Here is a 12,198-nt window from a genome sequence, read left to right as displayed (position 1 = left end):
TAGTAGGTAGACTTTAACAGTACCCCAGCAAAATGTGCTATTCCTTTTCATTTCTTTTTTCTTTTTTTTCTTTTTACTTAGTAATGATAACTTGAAAGAGCAGATAATGTTTTCTGTTATTGTTGTTGTTAGATAAATTAAACTTATATTTTAAATATAAATTATCTCTGAAGCACTAAGGAAATAGAAAAACTGGAGAGAAGCCTGTTGAATTTCTTACAAGGTAATAGCCAGAGGGTCAGCTAAGGAGATGAGGAAGTTAATAGTTCATGTGTGTAATTGGAGACGTGTGTAATTGGAACTTAAATTTTTATGGTTCTCATTGAGATTTTGTAAATCCTGCTTAAATATTGTAATATCAACTTAGTATAAAAATCTTAGAGCTTAAGGGTGCTTACCCAATTGTGGTTTTCTTTAGATGACAAAACTAAGGTTCAGAGAAGTTGAAGCTTGTCCAGTGTCACAGAGCAGAGCTGGAAGTAAAACTTGTATTTCCTGACTTCCAGATTAGTATTATTTCTGCATCAAGCTATTACTTCTTGGTAAGCTGTTCTTAAAATACTTAACCGATCTTTTATATCTTTTATGGATGTGTTTGATCAACATTCCTATTTTGTATCAAAATGAACTTTAAAATATGAAATTTACTGATACGAAAATTCAATTCTTTGTTTGATTTTAGGTGAGTTAATGTTGGAAAAATTCTGGTATTTTGAAGATGTCTCGGCACAGTATTGTTTCCTGTTTAAATTACAAGTAACTTCAGTTTTTAGAGAAAAAAGAAGTTGGGATTTTTTTGTAAAATCATGCCATCTGAACAGAAACCGTTATTTTTTGATGAAAAACAAACTACTTTAAGAAAAGATTATAATGTGAAAAATGAGATAGTAGATACTATCAGATCAGTACCTAGACCAAAAATTTCAGAAAGTAGTTTTCATTATGAACTAAAAAATGTGAAAATTGATTTGCCGAAGATAAATATTCCAAATGAAGTCTCTTTGAAACATGAAGTTGACAAATACAGAAAATTATTTCAGCGTCAACCACAGACTGCAAGAAAATCTATCCATGTAAAGACTGTAAGCTGTGTAGAGGAGTGTATGTTGCTCCATAAGTCTGAGAGAGTTGAAGAAGAGGGTTTAAAAATGTCTGCAAAAATACTGAATTTCAACTGTTTAAAATGCCGAGATAGCACTCGATATAGTCCAAATGATTTGCAGAAACATTTTCAAATGTGGCACCATGGTGAATTACCTTCATATCCTTGTGAAATGTGCAGTTTTTCAGCAAATGACTTCCAGATATTTAAACAACACAGACGGACACATAGAAGCACTTTAGTAAAATGTGACATTTGTAACAATGAGAGTGTATATACTTTATTAGACTTGACAAAACATTTTGCATCCACACATTGTGTAAATGGTAGTTTTCAATGTGAAAAGTGCAAATTCTCCACCCAGGATGTTGGCACATTTGTTCAGCACATTCATAGACATAATGAAATCCATTATAAATGTGGTAAGTGCCATCATGTATGTTTTACCAAAGGAGAGCTTCAGAAGCACCTTCATGTTCATTCTGGTACATTTCCCTTCACTTGTCAATATTGTAGCTATGGTGCCACTAGGAGAGAGCACCTGGTAAGACATGTTATAACTTTGCACAAAGAACACTTATATGCGAAAGAAAAACTGGAAAAAGACAAATATGAAAAGAGGATGGCAAAGACTTCAGCAGGACTTAAGCTGATACTGAAAAGATACAGAATAGATGCATCAAGGAAGACGTTCTGGAAACGCAAGAAGATCAACAATGGAAGTGACAGGAGTATAGAAAAAAACACTCAAGTGCTTAAAAAAGTGAACAAAACACAGGCTAAATCTGAAGACCAGAGCCATCTTGTTCAAGAGCATTTAAATGAAGAAAAGGATGAAAGACCACATGGTGAGAATAATGATAAACCTGCTGAGTCAGAGTCAGAAAAGCCAACTCTTCTGTCCACTGGGGAATGTAATAGAGCTGAAGAGGGATCAAATTCTACTCTAGGTTTCTTGAAGACTGCTGTACAAGGACCTACAGTGTTAATGGTGAAAAATAATAGAATAACAATTCCTGCTAACTACAGTGCTGATTTTATGGGATTTAAGATGGTGGATGGAAAACAACATATTGTAATAAAATTGTTACCTACCAATAAGCAGAATTTATATTTACCAGGCTCACAGTCAGATGCTGCAAAGGACAGTACTGCCAATTTGCAGCCCCAGACTTTGGACACTCCTGGATTTTTAGCAGGAGTAACAGCTGAATTAAGTGACACAGTTTACATGAAAGCAACTACTCCATTTTCATGTTCATCTCCTATACTTTCAGGGAAAGTAACATCAGAAAAAGAAATGGCTTTGCTATCTCAAACGAGTAATATGCTTCAGACAGTGGATGATGAAAAAAATGTGTCTTCTTTGTCAGCATCACAGTTGGTTTCAGCATCAGTGAATTTGACCACAAAAGTTGAAACAAAAGATAATATTGACCTATGGGGAAGTTATATTACTCAGAGTCACCCTGAGATATCAGGTGCTACCATTAAAAGTCCAGATAAAGTCAACTCTACTACCAAACAAAATGCATACAACAGTGGAGATATGCATAACTATTGCATTAATTATGTCAACTCTGAGTTACCTGTTGAATCTTCCAACCAAGGATCATTGCCCTTTCATAATTACTCAAAAGTAAATAATTCTAGTAAACGTCGTAGGTTTTCAGGAACAGGAATGTGTGAAAACCCTCAAAAAGAACCTTCATCAAGCAAGACAGTTGTTCAACAACCAATAAGTGAATCAGTTTTATCACTGGTGAGGAAGGAGAGCTCAAATCCAGATAGCATGTTAGCATCTATTAGCCTTTTAAATACTAAAGATGGAACTTTAAAAATGCAAACCGAAATTGAAGAACAGTGTGTTTTAGAAAAAGGAGAAAACATTGATGGACAGAACTTATACACTAATGAAAATCAGAATTTAGAGAGCATGACTGAGAAATCTAAGTGGGATTACATTTCTAATGTTGAGTCACCTATGATGCCTAGAATCACATCTGTTTTCTCTCTCCAGAGTAAACAGGCATCAGAATTTTTGCCACCTGAAGTAAACCAGTTACTTCAGGATGGATTAAAAACAAAATCTGAGGTAAAACAAGACTCTAGTAATAGTAACACTCCTGATAAAGGCCTGCCACTTCATTGTGACCAGTCATTTCAAAAACTTGAGGGAGAAGGCAAAATAATTGAATCTTCAAAAGACTTCAAAGTACAAGGCATCTTCCCAATCCCATCTGGTGGTATAGGGATTAATGTGCCTACAAATGATCAGAATTTAAAATTTAGTGGAAAAGAAAAACAAAATCTGTCAATATCACAAGATGTGAGAGATTCAGAAAAGACACCTAGAATTTCAGGTATTGGCACATTACTTAAGACTCAGTCAGATGCAATAATAACACAGCAGCTCGTCAAAGATAAACTACGAGCCACTACACAAAATTTAGGTTCTTTATATAGACAGAGTCCACTTCTGAATTCAGAACCAAAAAAGGCTATATTTGTTCAGACTCCAAAAGGCTTTTTTGTACCATTGCACATTGCTAACAAGCCTGGATTACATGTTGTTTCAGGAAGACCACTTCCATTGGTTAATACACAAGGTGTACCTGCTTCTCTTCTTTTAAACAAGAAACCTGGGATGATTTTAACATTTAATAATGGGAAACTTGAAGGTATTTCCACTGTCAAAATTGAGAGTGCTCAGGCTTGTGGAACTACAGCTAAGGAGCCCTGCAGAACACCTTTTTTAAAGGTAGAACCAAACAGTAATTGTCTGACACCTGCACTTTGTTCCAGCATTGGCAGTTGTTTGAGCATGAAAAGTAGCTCAGAAAATACTTTGCCGTTAAAAGGCCCTTACATTATCAAAACATCAGCAAATTCTTCAGTGAAAGCTGTTCCTACTCCTAATACAGTATCTGAGCATCAGGGCACCAAGTTGAATAACTTGGACTCAGTAAAACAGCAGAATGAGATTTTTCCAAAACCACCTCTTTATACCCTCTTGCCTGATGGCAAACAAGCTGTTTTTTTAAAGTGTGTGATGCCAAATAAGACTGAGCTGCTTAAGCCTAAATTAGTCCAAAACAGTACGTATTATCAAAACATACAGCCAAAGAAACCTGAAGGAACACCACAAAAAATACTGCTGAAAATTTTTAACCCTGTTTTAAATGTGACTGCTGCTAACAATCTGTCTGTAAGCACCTCTGCATCCTCATTGCAGAAAGACAAGGTACCATCTAATCAGACTACAGGAGGAGAGCAGAGAGAGCCAGAATCTTCTAGAGATGCCTTACCCTTCTTACTAGATGATATGATGCCAGCAAATGAAATTGTGATAACTTCTACTGCAACATGCCCAGAATCTTCTGAGGAACCAGTGTGTTTCACTGACCGTTCAGACACCAGGGTATTAAGGTGTAAAACAAATTGTACAATTGAGAGAAGCTTCAATAGAAAAAAGACTTCGAAAAAAAATTTTTCAAGAATTAAAACTCATGTAAGAAGTAAAGATTCTGAAACTGCCTTTGTATCTAGAAACAGAAACTGTAAACGAAAGTGTAGGGATAGTTATGAAGAACCTCCAAGAAAAAAAGCAACATTACATAGAAAGTGTAAAGAAAAGTCTAAACCTGAAGATGCCCGTGAATCGTTTGATTTTAGCAGACCAAGGCTTTCAAAAGATTCAGTCAGAACTTTGCGGCTTTTCCCCTTTAGTTCCAAACAGCTTGTGAAATGTCCTAGGAGAAACCAACCAGTTGTAGTTTTGAATCATCCTGATGCAGATGCACCAGAAGTAGTAAGTGTAATGAAAACTATTGCTAAATTTAATGGACGTGTACTTAAGGTTTCATTGTCAAAAAGAACTATCAGTGCTTTACTGAAGCCAGTTTGTGATAATGCCCCAAAAACAATTTATGGTGATTTTTCCAAAAGACATAAAACATTGAAACCTGTTAGTTCTGTGAAAGAAAGATTTGTGCTAAAATTAACGCTCAAAAAGACAAGCAAAAACAATTACCAGATTGTGAAAACTACCTCTGAAAATGTCCTGAAAGCTAAATTTAACTGTTGGTTTTGTGGTAGAGTATTTGACAATCAGGATGCTTGGGCTGGTCATGGGCAGAGACATTTGATGGAGGCAACTCGTGATTGGAATATGTTAGAATAATTTACTGTAGTTACCAAGGAAAAGAAATGTAAAATTATCTTAGAAGAAAACATGGGTTGGATTACCTTAAGGCAGACGTTTTCTACTTCAGTATAGTACCTAAAATTGAACATCTGAAAGTTGGCTATATTTCCATGGGAGACAAAGTTTTATGTGTGATACTTGAAAATGCTATCACTGCACACATAAGTTTTGCAAGAAACTAATTGCAGCACAGATGTATCATTTAATTTTTTAAAATGTGTTCTTGGGAAGTTAGGGCTAAAGAAAATTTTGATAAAAGTTTTCCCAATTTAGTTATATAGTGACTCTTAGTAGAGGGTAACGGCTGACAGCTCCATTCCCTCTCTTCTTCCACCAGCCTTATGAATCTGGTAAGTGTAGCTCCTCTGAAGATGGAGAGCTCTTTCACCATGGAGCTGAAGGAGTTTCTCATTTGTGAAGATACACTAAGAGCTTGAGTAAAGAACTTAACTTTACATCTGCTAAATATAGTTATTTGAAGGATGTTAGGCTCCTCTGAGAGTACATTTAACTACAGTTGCACCTCATGATGCTTGAAAAAGTTTTTCACAAGTAAATTTTTTTTCTCTTATGCTGTGTCCCATATCAGGAATTGGAATACCTTCCCGAGGTGATTTTCTTTTACTAGATGGCTATGTCAAGCATTGCAGTAGATGGGCAGCCTCAAAAGAAGAATTAAACTCTCTTGGTCCAGTTTAAAGTCTGATTAAAGAACTTGAACATTTTTCTGAATTTGATGATAATCTCCAGTGATTCTCTTGCACAGAACTATGCTCATTAAATTGTTAGTACCCCATAAATCAAATGGCCAATATTTATCTTGGTTTCCATCCATTTGAAAAGTGGAACATAGAAGCACTTCCATGGGAATGTCTTTTCTTTGAAAATTAAGAATCACTCTATAGGAACAATATTTTGAAGTAAGATTAGCAAAGCAAATCAGATTTTTGCTGTTTAATTACTATTAGGTGTCTGACCATGTACACATTGGAACAAACTATTTTTGTTAGCACCTTTTCAGTTTCACTGACAACCCAAAGCAGATTATTTTACTGATTGTTGGCAGTTGAAATGAAGAAGCATTAGTAGTGGACTCAGTGGCAGGGCATAAAACTTTCAGGACCGATTCCTAGGGGATATACCCAGCAGGTAGAGTTTTAAAATGGGTATTTTCATAATGACAACAGAATCGACTGAAACTTCACCATGTAAGTTTGGATCAAATTTTGTTGGATTATTGGATAATGGAGTTCTTGTATTACAAATTACTGTATAATTTTTGTTACATTGTTACTACAAGTGTTAAAACATTTTCATTGAAAACTTCAGGGCTTCTTTTCTGTATATAAGAAAGAATTTAAACCTGTACATATTTTTGTACCTTTCAGTTTGTTATGTAAATTTTGCACAGAAGATTTTTGACAAAAAGTTTATTTTCTTTCAATTTAGTTCTGTGCATGCACTAATAAAACTGGTTGTTTAATTTAAAAGGAATATGTAAGACTTTACCCATGTATTTTCTTGGTTTTTATTTTAGATGTAGAATTTTTTTTTTTTTTTGGGTAAATTCATTTTTCAGGGATTGAACACTATTGTTAGCAAGTGCCTAAAAGATGTGAAACAGTTTACATATGTCAACTGTAACAGTAGGTCCCAAATGGGCCCATTCCCCCAAAAGTTTTATTTTAAAGAAAGCCATACATAGATGCTTCAAGCTATCTTGCTATGCACATTATACATGTACTTTTTTGTGCAGTTTGTCTACTTTCCTAGTGAAGTATTTTTTGTATAAAACCTGTTACAATTGTGTTTCTTAAATTGAGCCTAAGAGAATGGAGTTGATTGGAAATATACAGTATATATTAATAATGTATAAGGTGTTTAAAGAATGGTAAGCAATGTTAATTTCTGTAATGAACCTTTTCTTCAATTAAATTTATCTTAAGTTTGTGTTTACACAGTAATTTTTTTACTGTACTAAAATCAAATGGGAATTTTATTCTAATGGGAAATATTTATATTTCAAAGATGTTTTTTCTTTAAATGCTAGGGAACTATGTAAAGTGTGGGTTTTTTCCCCCCAAAATCATAGGTAAAATTTTGAAATTTTGAGAAGGGTAACATTTATCATGAAGTTATTGTAGTTATGCTGATAAGGAAAGTCATAGGTTAATGCTCTTTAGTACCCTAACAGCAATAAAATTGAAATGCTCTGCTTTGATGGGTAGATTTATTATAATCCCTTGCCTTCCACGAATAGAGGAGAGAGAGAAGCAGCAATCTTGCCAATGTTTGCAGCATTATAAAAATACATTTCAGAATAGCCATACCAGTAAAAATATACTTAATGTTGTGATACATACCTTTTGCCTTAAAGTTTTAAAAGCCATTTTAAAAAGTTTCATGCCCCAGGTACTCTGGTTAATACCTTTTCTGATTTGTTAGGTTATTCTAAAGAAGGCAAATTTGCTTTGGAGCCTCTTTATTGCCATAGTGAAAAATCCAGAACCAAAACCCTCCATCCTTTTTTTTCCTCCTGGCTGAAACTGGTTTAAAGATGGTTCTCTAAAATAAGAGTATGCAGGGCGCCTGAGTGGCTCAGTTGGTTAAGCGACTGCCTTCGGCTCAGGTCATGATCCTGGAGTCCCAGGATCGAGTCCCGCATCGGGCTCCCTGCTCAGCAGGGAGTCTGCTTCTCCCTCTGACCCTCTTCCCTCTTGTGCTGTCTATCTCTCATTCTCTCTCTCAAATAAATAAAAATCTAAAAAAATAAAATAAAATATGAGTATGCAGTAGTTTGAGGTTGTTACTACAACTGGAAGAGTTTTATTTTTGCAATCCAACTTTTGGTCAGGAATGTGTTTTCATTTTTTCATATTTGTCCATCTCCATTGGAAATGGGCCTCTATTTGGCTTTCAGTTAAATAATTTTTAAAAAAACCTTTCTGTCTTACTAAGCACTCAGTAGATTGAAATGTAATACATATATTTTTTAATGAAAAATTGTGATTTTGTTAAGGGGTCAGTAAAGTTTATCAGTAAAGAGTAAGTTAAGTTAGTAAATAACTTAGGCTTTCTAGGCCATTTAATCTCTGTCATAACATCTTAATTTTGTCATAATGCAGAAGCAGCCCTAGACAGTACATAAATCAATGAGTATGCATATGTTCTAATAAAACTTCATTTAAAGAAATGAGCCATGGGCTGAATTTGGCCCAACACATTGTTTACTAACCCTTGGTTTAGTTCTCTCAAAGGTCTCCTCTTAGAATGGGATTTTTTAAATTAAAAACAAGTTTGATACAGTTTTTTTTGTGATGTATAACAGCTGTATAAAACAAAGTATAAAAACTAAAATAGGCGTGTAAGTTACCAATGTAGATGTGTTTAAAAGTGAAGAGAATGTAAATGTAATGAAAAGGATTAGTGGGTCAAGTAGATGGGTCATTTGTGTGCAAAGGATAATTCATCTTATGGAGGGATTAAAAGTGAAACAGGTGCTGTGGGAATTTCTGTCCAGGTTAGATGAGAAATAGATACTAGTTCTTTAAGTGATTTGAAATAGGTGTTAGGAAAAGTAGTAAGAGGTCTTGGGATGGGGGAGAATGGAGGTGAGGTGAAAACAATATTAATTCCATACATATGCTAATTTACTGATTTTTCCCCCCACTATTGACATCTGTTTATTTAACTTGGGATATGTCCCCTTTTCATTGCATAGCAATTTGTTAGGATTCTTGTTTTCAACAAAGTGCCTTGACTCCATTGAGGATCTTATCTAGTGAAACTTGCTGGAGGAATTTTCAGGACATTATTTGTTGCTAGTTGAGAATGTAGCAGTAGCAGAGAAATTTTCCTATGATGCAGAGTTGAAATAGGATCTATTTGGTTGATTTTGGTGTTCACTGATTTAAGTATGCTCTTAATTGGATAATTGAGAAGTAGTATCTTGGAAGAGGTGTTTGACAAAGTCTTCTTTGAATTATTATTTTTTTTAGTTCTGTCTTTTGAGCTTCTGTTAATAAGTGCCCCAAATTTAAAAATCTTTCTTGGAAAAGTACATACCATTATTGTGATAGTGCAAATATTTGAGTAAATAGTGTAGGAAGAATGTTAATATTAAGTACATCAATTTCAAAAATTGTGATTTTAGTTAATGTAAAGAATGTACTTACTAAAAAAATACTCATTCCTAGTAAAGTCATTTTTAATATGTTAGAAGAATTCTTCCTTAATATTTCAGAGTCCTTTAACCAAAAGTGAAGCTAATGTTTGGGGTTGTGACTGAAATTGCTTCTTTCAATTAAGGTCCCTGCTCTCAATTACTTCATAAGTTTCTGCTAATGTAAAAAGATAAGAAAACAAAATGAAAAACTTGGATAGAGATCAAAATATGATTCGCAAATGACTTGATTTCAGTATTTTGAAAATCCAAAGAAGTACACTGAAAATTAGCTTTCCTGAACACTTAATAGTAATCAATTGGCAAACAGTAAAAGAAGATCCATTTATAGTAAGAGCCACAAAACAATAAATTTGAAAGTTATGTGAAGCTGCCAAAGGAGACACCACAAAACCTAACTGGGAGATACACAGCTTGGGTGTAAGATTAAATATATCCCTGTTTGGTAGATCCCATTTTCCACACCGGTGTTGCACAGAAGGCTTGTAACAAATGGGAGATGGCTGCTGATTAGTCATCGTATGACTCCAAATTATGCAATATAAGGAGAATCGGGGCAGGACAGCTCCTCTTAATAGTGTAAGTCCCCTTTCCCACACAACCGTGTTGCAAGAGACCAGCTCTGGTGGGCTTGGCATCAAACTGGCAGCTTATATCTGTCCCAGCTCTCTGGGGCCAGAAGAGCTATTCTGTGTACATTCTGCTGCTGGTGAACATTAGCAGATTCCATCCTCCCTGATTCTGGGCTATGGAAGATCCATACTGGGAAGGGATAGAAAATTCTCCCCCATGCCCCCCTCTAACCCCTGACACAGCTGCTCTGCAGGGAGGATCTGGGAGACATTCAATAAGAGCCGGTTTCCCATACTCAACCCCGCCCTCCCAACATGCTCCATAGCACAGGCAAAGGGGTTCTGTCCAGGGGAAGGTTTAAGTGAGCTTGAAAGACTTGACAGCACACTTCACATTACTAGGGGCCTAACTTTACCTGGGACAGACTGGAGCAGTTTGTACCCCTGAATGTTGAAAACTATAGGGCAATCATCTACCAATAAATAGAGGTTAACAGTTACTGGTGATACCAATAGATACCAGCCAGAAAGCTTAAAGACAAGATCAGGGAGAGAGACCAAGAGAGTGGGCAAAACTACAGACATCCTTTGTGATCAGAAATAATGTGTGTAGGTTCAAGGCTATAGCAGCATAGGAGCAACCAGAGGGGGACTGTTAGTTACAAGTCTCTGACAGAATGTAGGGCAAAACTTGGAAACTCCCTAAATAGTGAAAAAACGCCAAGCCCCACACAGTGGTGAAGGGTGTTAATCTCCCTAATTCAGGGGGCTTAAGCACAACCTCTTTTTAATTAGTGGCTAGTCATTAAATGCTGACTCAGAAGCTACCCCTTGCTGACCCAACAAGCATAACAGCATATACATAATGGGAGTCTCGGGGGGGGGGGGGGGAAAGAAGAAAAAGCATTAAAAAGAATATTTGAAGAAAACTTCCCAAATCTGATGAAAGGAAGGAAATCAGGCTTAAAGATAAAAATGAGGGAGAAACAAGTTGAGTAGTAACAGAGGCACAGACTTCATGAATTAGTCAAGCCAAGTCACTAAATAAAAATAAGCCCAGAGTGGACAGGGGAACCACCATGGAGAGATTCTATATTACCTGGAATGTTCTGTTTTCAACATAACATTATGAGATGTTCAAAGAAACAGGAAAGTGTGACATGGGCAGAAGCAGGCAATAGAAACTTCCTTTGAGGGATACCAGATACAGGATAAGTGTTATGCTGCAATTGTAAATATGTTCAAAGACCTAAAGGAAACCAAGTTTAAAGAATTAAAAGAAAGTATGCTTACAGTGACTCATCAAATGAAAATAAAAAGGGGAAATAAAAGAACTGAATGAAAATTCTGGAGTTGAAAATTTTAATAACCAAAGTGGAACTTTTGCTAAGGAGGCTCAACAGTATATTTGAGCTGGCAGAAGAATCAGCAAACCTGAAGATAGTTGGAGAGAGATTACAAAATCTGAAGCACAGATGGAAAAAAAAAGAATGAAAAAAAAAAAGTCTTCCTCATACTACATGCACAAAAGTTAACTCAAAATGGATCATGAACCAAAATGTAAGCAAAACTATAAAACTGATGGAAGTAAATATTGTGACCTTTGTTTATATAGTCTTCTTAGATATGACACCAAAATTACAAATGAAAAAATAAGAAATAGACAATTTAAAACATAGAATTTTTATTAGAAAAGATTGAGCTGATCTATTTTATCTAGTTCAATATCAATAATAAAAACTTTGCTTTACACAACTTACTTCCCTCATGCTGTTATCATCGCAAATTATATCATTAGAAGTTAGGTGCCCATCAATTATTGCTTTACGCATTTGACTTTTAAATTGAGGGGGGAAAAGCTATAAATAATACATTTACCCTCTTTTATAATTACCATTATCAGTTCTGTCTGTCTTTGTGTGTGTCTGTCTTTGAGTTACTATCTAATGTCCTTTCAGCCTAAAGGACTCCCTTTTGCATGTCTTTGTAGGACAGGTCTGCTAGTAATGTTTATCAATGTTTTCTTCCTTTTTGAAGGGTAGTTTTGCTGACTATAAAATTGGTTGACAGTTTTTTTCCATTCAGCACCTTGCCTATTTCCTCACTGCTTCCGGCCTCCATGGTTTCTGTAGAG

General features: G+C 35.3%; 1 protein-coding gene across 9 annotated transcripts in view; it reads left to right on the top strand.

Annotated features, from left to right (window-relative positions):
- ZNF518A (zinc finger protein 518A) overlaps positions 1–7,265 on the top strand; it is a 28,106-nt gene extending 20,841 nt beyond the window's left edge. For all 9 annotated transcript variants that reach the window (XM_073904395.1, XM_025880654.2, XM_025880655.2 and 6 more), the window contains 2 exons: positions 419–542; positions 683–7,265. In XM_073904395.1, the coding sequence (XP_073760496.1) occupies positions 807–5,285 (4,479 nt within the window). In that variant the 5' untranslated portion in view covers positions 419–542; positions 683–806 and the 3' untranslated portion in view covers positions 5,286–7,265. The remainder of the gene's footprint in view (positions 1–418; positions 543–682) is intronic.
- Positions 7,266–12,198: the final 4,933 nt, after the last annotated feature.

Source organism: Callorhinus ursinus, unplaced genomic scaffold (assembly GCF_003265705.2).
Source record: "Callorhinus ursinus isolate GAN/ISIS: 27379988/994484 unplaced genomic scaffold, GSC_fseal_2.0 scaffold20, whole genome shotgun sequence".
Taxonomy (NCBI): Eukaryota; Metazoa; Chordata; class Mammalia; order Carnivora; family Otariidae; genus Callorhinus; species Callorhinus ursinus.
The sequence above is the reverse complement of the archived record's forward strand: the minus strand, read 5'-3'. Positions and strand labels throughout refer to the sequence as shown.